The sequence below is a fragment of the Oryza brachyantha genome, chromosome 2 (assembly GCF_000231095.2).
Source record: "Oryza brachyantha chromosome 2, ObraRS2, whole genome shotgun sequence".
Classification (NCBI taxonomy): domain Eukaryota; kingdom Viridiplantae; phylum Streptophyta; class Magnoliopsida; order Poales; family Poaceae; genus Oryza; species Oryza brachyantha.
The window spans coordinates 15,611,061-15,631,396 of record NC_023164.2 but is presented as its reverse complement, the minus strand read 5'-3'; the positions used below and the strand labels follow the sequence as shown (position 1 = coordinate 15,631,396).

Genomic DNA, 20,336 nt, shown 5'->3' with positions numbered 1-20,336 from the left:
TTTTTTGTGCAAATATTCAAAATTATAGGTCATGCTTAAAGCTTCTTTAGTAATAAGTCAAACACAAAAAATAATTAATAATTGTATAAAAATTTTAAATAAGACAAACAAAAAGCAAGGGTATATTGATCAATAGTTAAATTTAGATATGGTTAAAAAGTCTTATAATATAAAACATAAGTAGTAGTTAGAAGTACACCTAGTTCCCAACATCACAACAAATTCTAGCAACCGGAGTACAATTTTCAGTCTAACTACATATTTATTCTCAGATACTGAAAACCTCCTATTCTTAAAATTTATCTCTTCCTTTTGCTCCCCTACATGTAGGGCCGCCATAGGACATTATTGTGCAGTGGTAGTGCATGCATGTCTGTTCATAGCTAGGCATGCATGGCACTATCATGTTCAGTTCAGATATGAAGTCACAACAGATTATGGGAAATGAAAAAACGAATTTCACGGCTGGCCTGAAAACCGTTTGACCGGATGTCGAAAGGAGTTTTCGGACAAGAATAAAAAAAGAATTTCACGGCTGGCCTAGAAACCGCGAGATGAATCTTTGAGCCTAATTAATCCGTCATTAGCGCATGCGGATTACTGTAGCATTTATGACTGATCGCGTACTAATTAGGCTTAAAAGATTCGTCTCACGGTTTCTCACATAACCGTGCAATTAGTTTTTCATTTTATCTATATTTAATACTCTATTTAAATATTCAAAGATTCGATGTAATGTTTTTGGGCGAAAAATTTTAAAGACTAAACATGACCTATAAATGAAGGGGAAGAAGCTTCGGGCTGACGATCTGGTCTCCGGTCAGACATCTGAAAGCCACCTAGCATAACAACTGTACGCACGCACAGCGAGTGACGCCGAATCGCACATCTAGCCACTCTCTCCGGTTTGTAACGTTTAATGCTGCTGTTTTTATATATCAGTCATCTTATTTCAAAAAATTGTATAATAATTATTTATTTTATTATGATTTGTTTTTCATTAAAGAAAATTTAAACAAACTTATATCATTTTATTATATATTTTTTAAAATAATTTCAAATATTGAAAGCCGAAGAGTGCGATACTTCTTCCGTTTTTATTTAATGTTAAATTGACTATTTTTATACATTCATATAATTAAAAAATTGTATAACTATTAATTATTTTGTTATGGTTTGATTTATTGTTATAGTAACTTTAAACATGATTTATATCTAAATTTTAAATAAAATCAACAGTCTTATAGATATAAAAATTAAGTACGCCAAACAGACATAGCACATGGCAGATCGGAATTGCCATCTCCAGCTGACCAACTCCCGCCTTCTCTGTCTCTCTCTCTCGTAAAAGTCGCAACAACGTCAAGCTGGCCGTTGCGGCGTGGTCACCCACTGCGATGCGATGCATGGAAGACACGGTCGTCGGTCCACACGACGGACCGGACGCACTACATGCGTGCCAACCACTATGCGGGCATTTTAACTCCCATGAGAACTAAGGGGCGTGTTATAGTCGATTTTTTAGTCGGTGAAATAAAAATTTTTTAGGTCTTATATTAGGCGTTTGACTGAAGTTTGAAATGGGTTTTTGACATGAATGAAAAAAAACAAATTTCATGACTCACTTAGAAACCGCGAGACGAATCTTTTGAGCCTAATTAATCCGTCATTAGCATATGCCGGTTACTGTAACACTTATAGCTAATCATGGACTAATTAGGCTAAAAAAATTCGTCTCACGATTTCTTACATAACTATGCAATTAGTTTTTTATTTTATCTATATTTAATGTTTTATTTAGATATACAAAGATTCGGTAAGATGTTTTAAGCGGAAAATTTTTGGAACTAAACGGAGCCTAATTAATCAAGCAGCCACCATCCATGCAAACAGTGGCTGCTCTCTATGGATTTTCTACAGCCACAGACGGTCTACCGTATTAATTGAAGGGCTAAGGGTTTGAACAATGTGATTTATGTCGCATGCACGGCCGTGTCTTCTTAAGAGGGAACAGCCTACAAAATGCAACTTCGTACATTGGGGTTTTTAATTTTTCTTCTGTACTTGACGGGCGATGGTACAAAATATAGGTTGTGAAAAATACTTAAAAACGCACGCTTTACCCAAAATATATGTGGTTTTTCCTTCCGTACTTAAGAGACAAAGGTACAAAATACAAATTGTGAAAACACTAAAGATTAATGGTTTTACTCCGGATATGTGCAGAGTGCGTACGTAGTGGGTATGTACGTGCGTCAACTATATAATCTAAAAATATAAGCGCCATATCGGTTGGCGAAGTATTAGCGATGTAAAATTGATGATTAAAACTTTTATATTTATGTTTTCGGTATCCCGGATGGCTAGATGCTGATGCTAAAAAGAAGGAAAAATATAACCTAAAACACTTCCAAGATTAAATTTTACAATTTAAATATGCCAACACTATATACGTTTTTAGGGAAAAAAAAGACAAAAAACTACATCTAACACCCTTCGCTCCGGCGATGCCTCCCTACAAGCATTTTCACACCGATTCATATGATTTTAATCATTCAAATGATTCTAGAGCCAATAAAATGATTAGAAAGAAAATCTAATCAATTCAAAATTTAAAAATTAACCACTGAACTGACTTAAAAAATATTTGAACGTCTCATTCGTCTGTAATTTAGAAATGCTTATAATTTAGAATGGAGGTATTACTTAAAAGAAACAGTCACGAAAACCCCCAAAAAAGTTAGAAGTTCTGGTTCTTTGTCTCTTTCGTTGCTTGGAGCCAACAGAAAACAGAAAACCAGGGATCTCTGTTTGGCTTAAAGCCGAAGAATGATTCACCCCAAGCTGTCATCGGGTGAGGGAAGACCAAAATTGTTCGCCCTTACTGGGCCGGCCCTATCCCACCAGCCCATCGCCTTCTCGGCCCAAGTTCCTCCGGTGCTACGATCAAATCACGATTTTTTTGGATTTTTAATTTTATTTATTAAATATTTCACAAAATTTATTTTGCATTTTGAAAAATCGCAGATCTAACCTCCTGTCGTCCTCTAGGAGGACAGAAAGCCTACATGACACACGACGCGGCGGATGACAGTGAACGAGATTTTATAACGTTTGAAATTATTTAATCGTGAGTTATATCTTAGCTCAATGGTCACTGGCACTCTTTTCTATCATGCAGGCTAGAGGTCGAATATATGGGTGTTAACGGATCAGATAATATCCGATTCGATCCGATCCAAATCCGCTTAAATTGAGAATGTGATAGGGGTTTGCAACTATCCGGCGGACATGGAGTCGGACTCGGATATTGAGTTGCGGATTCGGATACGGATGCATTATCGGTAATATCCAGTGGATGCGGATTATCCATTTTTTTACCGGATAATCCGATACTTATTTTGACGGATAATCCGAGCCTTTTTAGTCTATAAAGCACTCAATCTAAAGCCCATCACTAGCCCAAGTATTATTTTTTCATCCAATATTGAATGACAATGTATTGATTGTATGTATATATCACATCCGGTCATAATAATTCGTTTCCAAACCGACTCCACACCGACTCCGCACCATTTCTAACATCCACAACAATCCGTATTCACATCCGTATCCGAAAAGATCCGTATCCACTCCGCATTCCGCTTAAAAAATATGGTTTAGGATATAGTTTGACCACTATCCATCCGAATCCGCTCCGGTAACACCCATAATCGAATCCTCACGTGAGCATATTTTTCTATTCTAAAGGCTAGAGGTCGAATCCTCACATGAGGAGAAAATATGGTAATACGAGGATTCGACCTCTAGTCTCTTGATAGAAAAAGAGGGGATAGTAACCTACGAGGATTTAAAAGATATTGCAATTCTAAATTCTTTTTTAATTCATTTTGTCTAATACTGATAATACAAGAGTTTTTTAGCATATTATATATATATATATATTAGACTTTGTTTTAATAATATAGAATATATGCAAAGGTTTTTTATTTAAATCAATAGTCATGAGTCAAGATAGTACTTAAAACTAAAAAATTACATATGTTGTATCAAACCACGGTTTAATCGAAAAATTCTTAGGCGCGAGCAGCAATTTTGCATTTTTCTTAAAACCCCTTGCCGCCCTCTCTCACAAAAATTCGCCGCGCACTATCATCGCGTTCACTGTCGTCTGCCGCGTCATGTGCGGCTTGCCGCGTCATGTGCCACGTAGGCTTTTTCTACTTCTAGAGCGCAACAAGAGGTTAGTTCTGTGATTCAATTTTATGAATTGTGTAATAAATAAAATTAAAAATCCAAAAAACTCAAAATTTTCTCGCGAATTAAAGCCTAAAAAAACAACTAAGACGTGACGTCATCTATGGGCAAACACACAAGAACAAATATAAGAGGGGCAAAAACACAGGCGCCGTTCCTTCCACCACCGCACCTCGTCGGCGTCGTCGCCCCCCGCCGACCGATCGCCGGTTTCCCGCCACGCCCTCGCCCTCGCCCTCGCCGGCAGCAGCTCGCTCGCTCGCTCGCTGCCTCGCCCCGAGTCTCAAGGTAAGCGAAGGCGAGCCTCCCCCTTTTCCCCGCCCGGAACGAGTCAGGTCCCGTCCTTGTATGGATCGTGTAGGGTTGTCCTGAGCTTGTGATTGGCCGGGGGAGATTTGATCTGCGCGCTTCCCGTTTCGTCGTCTCCGCTCACGCGTCGGCCTTTTGAAGCCGCCGCCCGCTTACTTTTTCCCTTTTTTGTTTGTTTGGGAGTAAAAGAGAGTGGCACGAAAGGGAATGGATTGTAGTATTTTTCCGCTAATTTTTTTTCACAATTTTTATGTCCTAATGAGACGAAGGATTTCCTTCCTCTAATACCGTTGCTGGATGGCGTAATTTCACAATTTGTTATAGTTATTACTAGCTCAATTCGCAGGTTACACGATCCTCTTCTGATCTAGATTCTCCAACTTCATCAGCCTATAGGAGCACAGCACAGACAGGCATTCAGCCGAGATCCCCAATGCTAGCCGCCGCTTAGGGTTGGTCCGATGGCCTCCTGTGGTGCTCCTCCTGCTACAGGCTGCCTGCTGTCTGAGGCTCCGCCTCGCATGGCTCGTTTCGGTCGCTGGATGCGGGGCTGCAGGAGATCTCCTTCTGTCGCTTTTCCGCGGAACCATGTTTACACTGTTGCCTCCGACAATCCCTTGCCCTGCACCATTACACGCGACTTGTTAAGCCACCAATGCGACCGTAGCCATCTCACGATCGTACATGCTGAAGGTTCTCATATCTATTTTAGTTCCATGAAGGATGTAAAAATTATTTGTTGTCTTGTTATCTATCTCTGATCATTTCTCTCGGTATATGATACATTGTGGGTGTGGCTTCGTGAATATGTTTACCCTTTATCATCCCAGTATCTTGACACCATCTGAAATATATATTATATAGATCAAAGCTAATAACCAATGAACTTCTGTCCCTTTGATTTTTCATTACACTTCAGTTTCGTAATTCTATTATCATTTATATCAGGGCATCCTTCCATGGGTGGCGCAAATGATCCAAGTCCATCCTCTAAACTTCACACAAGACTGAGACTCTGGGAGTTCCCGGACCGCTATGTATTTGAACCTGTTGATGGTCTTTCTGACTTATATCTGTCGGCTAACCGCTCTGATGGTTCTATGAATCTAGTCAAAGAGTTGCCACCACGTGACTCTTCTACAAATCCAAAATGTCAAACAGTGTATGGTGTGATAGGACTGCTCAAGCTTGCAGTTGGATCATATTTTCTAGTGATTACAGGCCGTGATTGTGTGGGATCCTACTTGGGACATGCAATTTTTAAAGTGACAGGACTAAAAGTTCTCCCCTGCAATAACTCACGTAGCAGTTCTGCCAAGCAGGTCAGGCAATACTTATGCCTTCATAGTTTGGTATGATTTCCTTCTATTTTTGAGTTAATGATTTGTGTAAGCTGTTGGCAGAGTAAAATGGAAACAGAATTTTCAGAACTCCTGCATGCTGCAGAGAAGACTATAGGCCTGTACTTCTCATATGATATCAACATAACACTTACGTGAGTACCCTTCCTGTCAAACACTGTGAATCACATTCTAGTGTCTCATAGTCGAAGCTTAGAATCTCTTGTTGCATACTTGCATACAGGTTTTGCAATATATTATGCAATTACATGCACATGATTATTGTATTTCAGTATATGGCAGTTCCTTTATTTGTTTTCACAGTCCACATGTTCTATCATCTTTCGTTTTAATTTTTGTCTTGTGTTGTTGACTTTGCTATAGCTTGCTTATCTATGTTTCCTTTTATTCCAGTTTGCAGAGGCTACATGATCTTGGTGATGAGTTCAAATCACTTCCACTTTGGAGACAGGTTTGCTGCCTTCACTATTTGGAACATTTTAGTTCTAGAGTTTGCTTATACTCTTTAGTGTCTGAGTTTCTCCATTATTCTTGTAATCCATGGGCTTTTGCTGCTCATCCTTTACTGCTATGGTGCCAAAGGCTACTTCTTCGTTCTTGCTCACTGCATCTTCAGCTATCAGTTTACACATCTGATGTGGAAATATGGACATAAACTAGACAAATCTGATTTATAATTCCAATTTCCAAATACAATGTGTATTGGCTGATTATTTTGACATTTATGGAAAATAAGAATTAATTAACATGCTCTCATGCATGGACGTGGGCCATCTTAACAAGGAAGCTAGAGGAGGTAATGCATGCAATAGTGAGCATATTACATAAAAGTTAGATAACAGAATACTAAAATAACAGCAAAAAGAGCCCTCATGGATGTTTAGCTGCCTAATGCACCATCTAGTGCCTAGTTCAGGCAGCTAGCAGGCACCCTAGGGCCTATTTGTAGAACACTGTTAACGTTTGAGTGCCTGGAATTTTATTTTTGCTTCTACTACTTCTATGGTCTGATAATGTACTGCACACTCATGATGCCATTACAAGCTGTGCTCAAGGTACAGAAAACTTAGATCTCATCTAGGAATGTAGTTCAGACATTAGGGCTTTAGTAATACATTAGTTTTAAAGACAATAACATGCAGACCTGTCTTGTCCCGAAAGAAGTGTCAGGCTGTGGCTTAAGTGAAAACTTTGTGTGTTTAAGCATGGAAATGTAAAATTTGATAAATTTACAGACTAAAGTTTCTCTTTTCACCAGGGAGTTATGTGAGCATCTTTTATTACATCATCCGGAAGATGGATATGGCGATAGAAGTACAATTGAATTAACATCTTATACTGTGAAACAACCAGCTTGTACTGTCCTTTCCCACAAAGGCTCAAAATGTGTCATATGTGACAATAATTCTGCCTTGTAAAGTCACAAGTTGATCCTTGTAAAAATCTCTCCTTTTTCTCATGGACCATAGACATTTTACTTTTAAGATTGGGGCAATTCCTTGTTTTAAAATTTTAAATCTATAAATTATGCCTTGAACTCTTGTATGATAGCTTCTTAAAGCATGGCAACATGCAGCATATAACTGCTAAATCGAAAGTTGCTTGTGCTAAATGCCTAAATGCACGATAGATTGAACACGTAAACATAAAATTCTTGCGCTTTTTGAACCTATGTTGCACAGATCAAATAACTACATTCTTTACAGGCAGAACCAAGATTTCTATGGAACAGTTACTTGCTGGAACCTCTAATTGAGAACAAGGTAAGATTTAAATTTGAACCTTACTGATTTCATAGTTTTGAAGGATTAAAGAACTGATATTTGCAACATGTATTGTTTGTTCTTTTCTTCCTTGACAGCTGGATCAATACTTGTTGCCAGTCATTCAAGGCAGTATCCTTTGTTTGTCATGACATTTCATCTTAGTCACTGGCAGAGATGTAATATAATTATATTGTATTGGCTGCATTCTAAACAACTTATCATATGAGCTAATACATCGTTTTCCATTAGCACACTTTTCAAACTACTAAACGGTGTATTTCGTGCAAAACTTTTTATATAAAAGTTGTTTAAAAAATCAAACAAATACATTTTTCATGTTTATAATAGTTAACACTTAAGCATATACTAATGATGTTTCTCATTTTACGTGTAAAAAAAGCTGCAGCTATCAGCTGTTTAGAACATTGTCTGAACTTGAGCCACCTTTACCTAGGGTCATATGTCAATATAGGTTGCGGCACTTAACTAGACATCAGGCTTTCAGAATATCCATGCAGAAGTTGGGTCACAGAAGGTAAATGTCACCCTGATTGCACGTAGGTGCACACGGAGGATAGGTGAGAATTATCAGGGATCAGAATAAGTTTGTTTACAAGTTCTCTTTCACCTTTTTACCACTTAAATACTTTTTTATGTATGATTAGTTTTTAATTTTTTATTATATCCTGGCTCATTATTTTTTATATACTCACTGGTCTAAGAGTAGATTTAATTAAACTTGATGAGGCTATTTTTTAACTGAAGGTACACGAATGTGGAGACGTGGAGCTGATGCAGAGGGTTATGCTGCCAACTTTGTTGAATCAGAGCAGATAATGGAATCAAAAGGGTTCACAGCATCCTATGTACAAGTAAGTTTCTTAGCATGGTTTGAATAAGTTTCTTAGCATGGTTTAAAACAAACCTATCTGCCTATCTACTAGTTTTTGCACTGCAGTTTCATTAGTAGGTTATTACTATTCTTTTTCTTTACCACATTCTAATACCTTGACAAATTAATGTGCTTTTAGGTTCGAGGCTCCATGCCATTCTTGTGGGAGCAGATTGTTGATTTAACATATAAACCTAGCTTTGACATTGTTAGACAAGAGGAGGCGGTGAGCTCATTGAATTTAGGCCTGTTCTATTTTGTTGATTATGTCAACTATACATTTTCAATGATAATTCTATGTTTAACTAACCTACCTTAGTTAGTTGTTTCTCTGCAATGCAACCTAATCTTGTTCCTCTTGTTTTAATTTGTTTTCAGCCACATATACTTGAGCGTCACTTTCGTGATTTACAGAAGAAATATGGAGCTGTGTTGGCTGTTGATCTTGTCAATACGGTAAGTGCCTTTAGATGCCTTTAGACTCTGGTCACATCTTGGGTGCTAAAGGATCACCACATTTGATTTTGCCTCTACACTAGGTGTCTAGTATCATACAAAGAATTTTGTTTAATTTAGGGTTGATCTTCTATACCGCCTAGTTCATGCTGTCCTGTTGATTGGACATAGTCATACTGTGTTCCTGGGAATAGAACCAAGATATTCCTTTTATCATGACTTTACATTTTTTATTTTATCTAAAAAGTGCAATATGATTTTGGTAGTTATTTTTTGTTTTAATTTAGAGGGGCCAATTATTTCTGATATTCTAGTTTGTTGCTTTATCCTTTTACCAACGTGGCTGTGTGACTGGAATTTTGATATTTTAGTCCTTTTAAAAAACTTCTTTCACAAATAGATCATTGAAAAAACTTATTGCACGAATAGACTTTTTTGACTGCGCCAATTTTATTGGCGTCACCGTTGTATATGATGGCGCCAATGATATTGGTGCCGTCCTCCAATTCATTATGACATACTTTTGTGGCTGGAGGACGGCGCTAATGTCATTGGCACCGTTCTATACAACAACGACGCCAATAACGTTGGCGTGGTTAAAAAGGTCTATTCGTATAATATGTTTTTTCAGGGGTTTATTTGTAAAATAAGTTTTTAAAAAAGACTAAAATATCAAAATTTCAGGCTGTGTGACATTCATCGTTTGATTCTTATTCTAATTCCTATATACAGCACGGTGGTGAAGGCCGCCTCCATGACAGATATGCAAAATCTATTGAACCTATTCTCAGCGGAGATGTAAGGTAGTGATTTCTTTTGCACAAATGTAGTGTTCTCCAACAATTTAACGAATATTACTGTATTTAAATATATATGTACTTGCAGATATGTGCATTTTGACTTCCATCGTATCTGTGGTCATATTCATTTCGAGCGCCTTTCTCAGCTGTATGATCAAATTGAAGATTATCTCAAGAAACATAGGTATATTTCTGGAAGCTACATTGCCGAGTGTTCCATTTCATGTATTTTGGTGTTACTTATCTACCGTTTACATTTTCCTGCAATTTCTTTGCTTTCTTTTTTTTCCCTGTTATTGGATTTCATTCAGCAAGCATTCGCCTGAAATCTTAGGATGTTTACCTTACCACTTGGCTACACATGCTTTTAAATGAATGGAGTCAATTTTTTGTGCACCAGTTCTTGATTCTAGGTTTCACATATCACGTATGAAACTTCTAAAGCGGGCATTCACGTTGTTTTCCTTTAGTTACTACAGAATGCCGTGTTCCTTTAGTACAATTGGTTTTTGTTACTTATTCTGAGTTTCTATCATTTGACAACCCTGGTTCAAAAAATCAATCTCTATACTAGTTCCTACCAACTTAGTTATCTTAGAGCTTTGAAAAGACTATGTCAGGCCAAGAGCATTTTCATTACTGTGGAACATGGTGTATCTTGCTAATAATGTTATGTGTTAGGTACTTCCTTTTGAATGATAAAGGTGAAAAGATTGAGGACCAGACTGGTACTGTCAGGACAAATTGTGTTGATTGCTTAGATCGCACTAATGTAACTCAGGTATACACGTTCAAGTATAGTTTTTTTTGCAGGTCAACTTTGATCATAGATATTGTCACTGAATAATTTACCTATCCTGTTGTACTGTATTACCTGATTTTTCATAGTTTCCCTTGTCTTTTGAGATCTGTATGGAAGAGAATGGTGTTTAAATAAGTGCCACTGCTATTTTATTTAAGATTATTACAAACCTAGATTTGTTACCAGATAGATTCAGAACTTGAGATAAGTTGTCATTTTGCAGTGGGTAGTCTTATTGGACTTAAATCAAATCCAAACTCTATTAGACTTAATATGCTTTCCCCTTAATGAAATGAAACACAATTCTCTTGCGTTTTTGAGAAGAAAAAAGACTTAGTATGCTTGATTTACCCTGATTAGGGGTGATGTGTTCTAGAACAGAACCTATTGACTGATGTAGTAAGATCACATGCCTCAAATGGGAAAGGGGCTTCAGTTACATCTAAATATCTGTGTGCAGTCAAGTAGACTAGATTAAGCTCAAAGTATTGTACTTAGTGCTTATCCATCCATTATTTACGCCTTATTTCTCTCTTTTGTGGATTTTTCACCTACTTATCAGAGTTCTGATTATTAATATGATGATTAAACAGAGCATGATTGGAGGAAAGATTCTAGAAAACCAGCTTCAGCGGATAGGGGTTCTTGGTGCTAATGATACGATAAGCAACCATCCAGCTTTTGATGCAAAATACAAAGTTTGTAAGTTGTTTATGTTCAATGACCCTGTTTTTTCTTGTTTGCATTTCCCATGCTGCTTCTTGACGCAAAATACTCTTGTTTTCAGTATGGGCTAACCATGGAGATTCAATAAGCACTCAGTACTCTGGAACTCCGGCATTGAAGGGTGATTTTGTTCGGTAATTCCTATAGAGCGAAACAGCCTTTTTCTTCATATTTAAAGTGCAGTATATTTACTGGAAGTTCCTTCTTTGTTAGCAAGACCAAGAATTCCTTCCAGCTTACACCATAAAAGGAAAATCATAGTGATTAATTCACCTTGAGTCTGTTCACACTGAGCCACTTATATTCTGTGTGGGACTTACAAGTTTGAAAAGTTTCAATGAGTTACCATGAAATTGATGTCATTTAACTATTTTTGTTGAAATTTCTTCATACTTTTTGGCAACCAAATACCCTATGGGTTGTAACTGATCTCCAGCATGCCAATAACCACCAGTGGAGAAAGCCTAAGAGAAATACCAAATCACATGACAGTGATTAGATGCATTACTAAGTAGCATACACACTCGTTTTGGGCACTCATAAGTTGGTGCTGCTAAATATATGTTCATGTTCGTTTCATATTTTAATATTTACAAATAAAATGCAGCAGCGTAATTTATTACTTATTCGCTTGTTCCCATATTTCACAGTTGTTTTTGTTTATTAGGTATGGGAAGAGAAGTACCCAGGGAATTTTGAATGATCTGTGGAATTCACTTGCTAGATACTACTTGAACAACTTTGCAGATGGCACTAAGCAGGTATGTGCTGACTTTGTGTGAACCAATAAATCAGAATGACCAAAACGATGATCCCAACACAACACTAATATGTCAGCTTATTTTCTCATGAATTTCTCATTTAATTGTGATAGACCACTGGCCATTTAAACACCCTCAAGCAATAGCAAGCATTGCTTTTGTATATTGGTAGTGCATGGGGATGCTTAACTCATTTTCCGTACCACTTGCCTTAAAAAGAATAAACCAAGCTAGAGCATTCCCTTATTATATATTTGTTATTTTCGGTAGGATGCCATGGATCTTCTTCAGGGACATTACGTCACATCTGTTAGCCGTGACATGGCAGGTCCAAGCAAAGCAGGAATTCTAGAGAATTATGCGGTGAGTACATTTTTTCTGTTGTTTATAGTTGCTCTTTTACACTGACACATGAATTGCTATGAGGAATGCCTTCGTAGTTAACCCGGCGATTGCTTATGACTAGGCACCTGCACATAGCAACTTCCTTCTAGTCTGTATGAGCTTTAATATTATGTTATGCATGGAAATAGTATGTATTCTGTATTTTTCTCTGATGGGATAAAGCACAATTCTCATTTTACAGTCTTTCCGCCTTGCTTTTGCATTGGTTATGGGAGCTCTTATGTTCATGATGATGTCACTAAGACAAGGTAAGATTTCTGACTGTTGAAGCAGACACAGTGGAATGTATTTAACATCTCCTTAATATGTTTGTTTGCACTGTGTCACTCAGCATTTTCTGTGCTCTCTATGCGCATATTAAATTACAATAACAAAGAGCTCATCAAAATACTTTTGCTATATATAGTTGCCAGCTTTTGTTAGTACGCAGCCTTTTCTTCCCTTTGATGCGTTTGCAAGACATAGTTGTGTAAGAAAGGTCATGACTTCTGATCAGGAGTGGCCTTGCTGGTATTTTAAGAAGTAACAGAAGAAGCGCACAGAGAGAGAGAGAGATTCACTTAAGCAATTAGGCATGTGCGAGACTGGGAGGACAAGTGACAAGGATATATACTAATACTTCTGCTGTAATTTATTGATGATCGATGATCCGTAGATAGGATCATACTCCCAACATAGATATCTAACACTACCTTACTTGCTGGACGTAACACTCTGTAACTCACGTAATATATCCCACTTCCCTAATTATGTCGAATTCAGTAGAAATTGGGGTTATGCTCATAAAAATGAAAAATGTAAAAATAGCATAGGTTAGTACTGCTGGGTGCTGGCTACTTTTTTACTTTCATTTGCATGTTGAACATAACCTGGGTAGAGTGATTTAGAAGTTGGGTCCTGTTTACGCTAGCTTTCTGGAAATTGAACTGCTCTTATAATTGAGAATGAAGCTAGACTTGTATCACAATTGACTTGATAAAATGAATTTGTTCCAAGTTCTAACCATCCAATACATATTTGCTTTCTCGAGAGGATTTGGAATCCCAGTCACTTTTCTACTTAATCCATTTCATATTGTAAGACATGCCTACATTCATCTATTAATCAATATATATTATCGATATATGTCTAGATTCATTAGTATTCATATGAATTTAGGCAATGTTAGAAAGCCTTGCATTGTAAAACGGAGACAATACTATACAAGTGGAAATGTGTGGCTAATTGCTTTAATATCTATGCAGCAAGGAATGATGTTCGCCATTTGGTGTTGTCACTTCTATGGGCTGGCCTTTGCATTGGCATCACGCATTTTGTCAGAGCCAATGGCCGGGTGTTCACCAATAGACCTCGTTTTTACCAGTCACGCCATTGAAGCAAAGCAACCATTTTACACGGAAAGTTATCATCGTTCATCAAACTGTCAGCACTCAGCACCTCGTTAAATATGAAGATCTATTCGTCGCATTTTTTTGCTGGGACTTTGACCTCCCCTGTATTGTAATGAGCTCTTTTTCCTCATTTTTGTAATAAGTTTTTTTTTTTATCTTTTCCTTCTCATTTTGATCTCCTGCTGTCTTTGGGGCATCACGTTCACCATTCTATTTGACTTAGCAGTATATAGTTCTATACACCTCTGTAGCCAACAGTTTCATCAACAACGATTGTATTCACATATTTATCTTGTAAGGATTAATTATGTTCCAATTCCAGAATGGATTATTGATCAGTAAAAAAGATGTTTACAGTGTTTCAAGATCCAGATGCGCGATATCTGCACCCTCCTTTTCTCCTTTATGTTTTCAACCTCAAGTTACATAATTCCCTATCATGCAGAGCTAGTCAGTTAGCCCCAATTCATCACTTGGGATTCTGGAATACTTGTAAATACCTCAAAGCTTATGTCCCATCTTTATCTCATCTGTAACTTAGGTATGCTCATCTGACTTGAAATTCAATTCCAGCAACCATCTGTACCCTGCCAAATCTACAAGCAATGAGACATTCATTTTTCCTTGCCTTGTGCTTAACAGATGAAGCATGGCATCCTTTTCCAATTTTAATCCCTTCTTTATAATACCATAAGCATTGCAAGATTGTGTCAGTTAGCACTGGTTGGTAACTAACTCTCAACTCTGAAGTAGAAGCAAAGACAAGAAAGGACAAGTTTGCATCCATGTCTACTTCACTGACCTCACATTGTCGCATTCCATCCATCAATCATCATCTCAGCTTCTTGCTACTCATCAGCGTTGCTTTCTTGCTAGCGGCAGCAGCTGCTGCTGATGGAGATCGCGGTGGCGAGCCGCGCCGTGGTGGACACCTCCAGGCCGTTCCAGTCGGTCAGGGAGGCCGTCGAGGTGTTCGGCGAGCGGCGCCTCAGCTCCTCTAGGGCGAGCAGCGAATCCGACGGTGGCAAGCCGCTGGCGCCGGCGGTGCTGGCCGGCTGCCTGAGGAAGCTGGAGGCCGAGCTGGCCGAGGCCAGGGGCGAGCTGGAGCGGCTGCGGCAGAGGCAGTCCCACATGGAGGTGGCCGTGTCCAGCATCACCGTGCAGCTCAGCGGCGGCCTGGCCATCCTCGACAAAGGCAAGGAGCTCGCCGTCGTCGACGTGGAAGACGGCCGCGTTGGCGGCGGCGGCGGCCGGGTTCGCAGCGACCGGTGGGACGAGAGCCGCGCCGAGGAGTGGATGGCGAGCCTCGAGTACCTCCCCAGCCTGTCGGAGGCACTGTCCATCAAGATGGTCGACGATGATCACCTCGGAGAGAGGAGGCAGACGAAGGTGTACAGCAGCAACAACAACAAGAAGAAGGCGGCCATGAACAAGAAGAAGAAGCAGCAGCAGCAGCAGAAGAAGAAGAATGACGTCTCATTGGTTTCAAGAATCTTCTCAAGGAAAGACAAGTCCAGGTGATGAAACTAGGCATCATCCATACGGTGATACACTGTGCTTTGTTCATCTTGACAGCCTATCTAGTCTCCTCACTCTCTCTATGTGTTGTTTCAGCCTACTAGTTTCCTTTGCTTCATAAGCTGTATGCTGCAAAGAGTGCAAGGACTCCTTTGGAACGCAGGAATTTTAGATTAATTAGTTCAAAGGTACTATGAAAATTCTCTAAAATTTCTACTTTCCAAAGGATCCGTAAATGTCCCGGTTGATACGCGGGAATTCTGTAGAAATTTTTCGAGAAGGAAACACGGACTAAACAGTTCCACTGTTGTCGGTTTCCCATCAAAATTTCTTGAGAAATCCTGCGTTCCAAACGGAGTTGTGACTTGTGGGTATTGACTTTTGATGTGTTTTTCTACTACAAGCTCATGTATGGTTTCTAAACAATGTGGTTGGCAGGAGGTATGCCAATTTTTTCAGTACTCCCGACGATTTTTTTGTGTTTGACATCGTTAACTTTTAAATATATGTCTACCCATTCGTTTTATTCAATCTTTTGCTTGCAATGACAAGCAGGCTAATAAACTGACTATTTTATTCAATCTTTTGCTTGCAATGACAAGCAGGCTAATAAACTGACTGATTATTTTTTATACATTGGTACTAGTACCTGTAGCAGTTCATACGCATGCTGTCATACAGTAACTGCCAGCTGACTCACTGGACACCGGGAGTAATATTGCTGATTATTTTAAGCAATAAAACGCAACACACTAATTAAGACTTGTGGCAGCATATCTGCATATGTTACTACAACAGTTTAGAGTTGAGATGAGGCACAATGTTATTTGTTGTTTAGATAATGCTGCTAATAATGCTAGGGTTAACTAAGTGGAAGAAGAAGATCGTATATGTGCTGAATGATCAGATGCGCATCCTCTTCACTTCGCCCTGGGGCACACGAGTCTCTGTCCCATTGCTTTTTCCAGCCTAAGAACAAAGAAGAGTGTAGTAGAGAGATCCATCAGTCTGAATGTTCTTGGTTGAAAAAATGTTCAGTCCAATACTTCAATATGAGATTTTTCTTTGATTTTTGTTCTTATTTTTTGGGAAGTAGAAGACATGAACTCACCTTCTCCTCAGGGACGATGGCGTATCTCTCCGATGGAGAGACCCAAACTTTAGCTGAAAACATCAAAGATTGTAATGCTGTAAATTGCCTGATTGGCTTGACTGAAGAAATGGATGAGCAGAGACCTGCAAGTAGAAGCTGAAGGCACTATATGATGCATTGCATGTATGGATGTATATACCTGACATGGGGACTGCTTTTGATGACTCCAGCTGCTTGCAAGCTGATCCGTCCGAGCTCAAGGCATCTATCATCTTTGGTGTGTTCCTTCATCAATGGCAGTATTTTTCTTTAGTTCAGTTGTCAGGATAGATCTGAAGTTTAGCAAATGCGCAAATTGCCTCGGATGCATTGAAATTACCTATCAACTATTTCACCATGGCCAAGCTGTCCACTGGTGCCCCTTCCCCATGAGAAAACATTCTTAGTTTCTGTAAGAGCAAGAGTGTGCCTCCATCCACAAGCAACTTGAACAATTTTCTGCAGTTGAGCGACAGAACACAAATGAGACGGTGCAAAAGAAAATGGGAGGCTTCTTCAGGTGAAGTTCACATTGCTTATTCAGGTGCAAAAAATCATAATTATTGCGTTCATAACTTCAAAGCACAATTTACCTGTCCGTTTGGAAAATTGACATGCACCGGGGAGCAGTGATCTTCATTATCGCCAACACCGACCTGCCCAAACTGCACATCACAAGAAAGTGAGGATCTGCAGAGGTGATGATAAAATGTAAGCATGCATATTGGTGGTAAATTAGTGCTCAAAAGATAAATATGTCAAGGAACACAAGTATAGACGATTCTCATGTAGTACAACTTACTTAGGACTCAAAATTGGAGTATTGATGTAGTGTCATGAACTACTTAAGACTCAAAATTGTCGAAGTATTGACAGAGTGTCATAAACTCTTATCTTACCGGAAGCATTGTAATCCTACAGGCATCCAAATTTGCATAGTAGATTGAAATAAAGTATAAAATAGTCACATACTATTCGTTCTTCAAAAATCAAGCCAACAGGTTGGGTTAGATAGTGGTGTCTGGTGGATTGGTGAAACACTTGGTACCTAAAAGATGGAGGTAATGGTAGTATGGTACCCTGGAGGAACAGGGAGAACAGTTGCTGCTGTGAGGTTTTTCTTTTTCAGATCAAGACACTAGCTCTTCTGGTTCCATTTTGTCTTTAGGAATACTTAATATCATACTTCAGAAATGTTTAAGATTTGGCATTCATCAACAAAAGTACATGTTGAGAGCAACATCAGTGCCATTTTCTGATCATCAAACAAGGGGCTCAGGTAGGGTGAGAGAAGTAAAAGAGAGTAGGCAATTCACCAATCACCTTGTTCCACCCCCATCCATAAAGTTTCCCATCTGCTGCAAGTGCCATTGTATGCCTCCATCCACCTGAAATCTTCATCATGCAAAATGATAACAAGAAAGCAGCTTTATCATCTTCCTCTGAAAATATAAATTCAGACTAAAAGGCCTATCCATTTACCTGAGATATGGTAGTATCCTTCAATGCTTCCAACTTGTGTGGAACTAGGTGATCCTCAAAATCACCATGCCCTAGCTGCCCATACTTGCTCCATCCATATGTGTAGATGCTACCGGAGGAGGACACGGTGATGGTATGGCGCCATCCGCATGCAACAAGCACCATCTTTTGACCCTGCAAAATCAAGAAACTTTGGTGATAAGAACATAAATGATAAACTTCAATTGGAGACAACCAAGAGCAAAATTACTGACCTCCACGGAAGAAACTTTCTCTGGGATAAGGCGGTCATCGCGATCGCCAAGTCCCAAGTTGCCATACCGACCCCAACCCCATCCATAAAGATCACCGTCTTCTGTTACAGCAGCAGTGTGCTCAGCACCAGCAGCAATCATTTTTACACGGACACCCTGAATCCAATTCAGTACTGAGAATAGATACTATTTGTATAGAACAAATGGGCCTCAATGTGTTGTTCTAAATTTGATTTTGTTTCCCATCAATGCTATTGTTACACAGTAAAATTTTATCATGTCCTCTCAAGAATAATTCCTGGGTGATATCAGGTTATGATGATATGGTTCTTTCCCCATTGTTTTCAAAACTAAATCTACCCCTCTTTTTTTGTCCCTTTATATTTCATCATTGTACTTCCTAGAAGTAGAATTCCCAAATTGTGAAGCACACTGACGAGTTATAATTACGACCAACCCCTACTCTCAACTTCTAATAGTACAGTTTTATCATGATTTGCGCGATTTCAAAATTGCGGCAGCATGTTCCTGAATTCAGTGTGGTCCAACACTTGTGGGGGACTGGGAGTGTTATTATTGGCACTCATGGCCTCAGCCAGGAACATCCTCAGATTGTTCAGATGGATTATACATGCAGTAGAACACAAAGACTGTGTGTACCATTAGAACCAAACATCAAATTTTTATTTTTTACTTTTCTTTGCATGCTTAATTACTATGTTCTAAAAAGGAGTAGCAACAACATAGATAGAAGATGTTTGATACCTCAAAAGCTTGAATCTTTTGTGGGATCAAGGAGTCGTCGGTGTTGCCAAGCCCAAGCTGGCCATTTTGGTTGCGTCCCCAGCTGAAAACCAATCCAGAACGAATCCAGCAGAAGAAAGAGCATGATCAAATCAATTGCTGGAACATGAACATGAACATGGAATGGAAGAGTAGCAAAGCATGTATGTACACCTGTGGACATGGCCGGCGACGGTGACGGCGAGGCAGTGGCTGTCGCCGCAGGCGATCTGGGCGACCCGGACGCCCTGGAGCGCCTGGATGGGCTGCGGGTTGAACACGTCGCTGGAGTTGCCGTGGCCGAGCCTCCCGAAGTCGCCCCACCCCCAGCTGTAGAGCTGCAGCTCCTCGTCGCAGTAGGCGGTGGTGTGGTCGGCGCCGCAGATGACGGAGACAATGCCCGGGGCGGCGAAGGCCGCCGTCAGCGCCGTCGGCGCCGGCCGGTCCTCCGCGTCGCCGTGCCCGAGCTGCCCGTCCTCGCCGCGCCCCCAAGAGCACACCACCCCGCCGGCTGCCCACGCCATGCGTCATCGATCGTCACACCTGACCCACCCACACACCCAGCAACTGTGTATACACTATGCGCGCGCTTACTGAGCAGGGCGACGGAGTGGCTGGCGCCGGCGGAGATGAGGACGACGGAGCGCTCCGGCGCCTCCGGGACCACCTCGTCGTAGTCGGCGGCGGCGTCCACCTCCATGCCAACTTACTTGGAAGCGAGTGATCGAGCGAATGGGATGGGCACGAGACGGCGAGAGGAGAGTATGAGCAACTTACGCCTGGTTCCGTTTGCAATTTTTTTTCCAAAAACATTACGCCGGATATACGAAAACACATTTAAAATATTAAATATAGTCTAATTACAAGATAAATTATAGATTTCGTTAAAAAAGTATAAGACAAATCTTTTTAAGTCTAATTAATATGTCATTAACATATATTGGTTACCATAGCACTTATGGCTAATCACGTACTAATTAGGCTTAAAAATCATCTCACAGTTTCTCCCATAACTATATAATTAGTTTTATTGTTCAGGTATATTTAATGCTCTGTTTAGATTTAAAAATTCGATTTGTTGTTTTTAGAAAAACTTTACGTGAACTCGAAATGGCCTTATTAAGTAAGCAGCGGATACCTGTACATTCCTTCCCTTAATGAAATTGGTTGGCCCGGTCTGGGCTTTCCCGGCAAAAATTAAGCAAGCAGCGGATGGGATGGGCAACCAGCCAAAATAAATG

At 39.6% G+C, this 20,336-nt stretch overlaps 3 protein-coding genes across 3 annotated transcripts; 2 read left to right on the top strand and 1 right to left on the bottom strand.

The window, feature by feature from the left end:
- The first annotated feature begins 4,406 nt into the window (after positions 1-4,406).
- LOC102715266 (phosphoinositide phosphatase SAC7-like) lies at positions 4,407-14,297 on the top strand. Its single transcript, XM_006647307.3, has 19 exons — positions 4,407-4,545; positions 5,515-5,888; positions 5,970-6,061; positions 6,321-6,378; positions 7,634-7,690; positions 7,789-7,822; positions 8,191-8,271; positions 8,459-8,565; positions 8,725-8,811; positions 8,964-9,041; positions 9,774-9,844; positions 9,927-10,025; positions 10,523-10,622; positions 11,237-11,345; positions 11,431-11,503; positions 12,037-12,130; positions 12,401-12,493; positions 12,717-12,783; positions 13,780-14,297. Exons 2-19 carry the CDS (start codon positions 5,526-5,528, stop codon positions 13,908-13,910), a joined length of 1,794 nt encoding a protein of 597 aa, XP_006647370.1. The 5' UTR covers positions 4,407-4,545; positions 5,515-5,525; the 3' UTR covers positions 13,911-14,297.
- A 437-nt stretch (positions 14,298-14,734) lies between these two features.
- Positions 14,735-15,843, top strand: LOC102714982 (WEB family protein At1g75720-like). Its single transcript, XM_006647306.3, has 2 exons — positions 14,735-15,443; positions 15,541-15,843. Exons 1-2 carry the CDS (start codon positions 14,821-14,823, stop codon positions 15,563-15,565), a joined length of 648 nt encoding a protein of 215 aa, XP_006647369.2. The 5' UTR covers positions 14,735-14,820; the 3' UTR covers positions 15,566-15,843.
- Positions 15,808-19,826, bottom strand: LOC102714430 (ultraviolet-B receptor UVR8). Its single transcript, XM_006647304.3, has 11 exons — positions 19,690-19,826; positions 19,270-19,606; positions 19,078-19,159; positions 18,313-18,468; positions 18,059-18,232; positions 17,900-17,971; positions 17,170-17,241; positions 16,917-17,035; positions 16,737-16,822; positions 16,556-16,608; positions 15,808-16,413 (listed from the first exon to the last, which is right to left on the bottom strand). Exons 1-11 carry the CDS (start codon positions 19,793-19,795, stop codon positions 16,348-16,350), a joined length of 1,323 nt encoding a protein of 440 aa, XP_006647367.2. The 5' UTR covers positions 19,796-19,826; the 3' UTR covers positions 15,808-16,347.
- Positions 19,827-20,336: the final 510 nt, after the last annotated feature.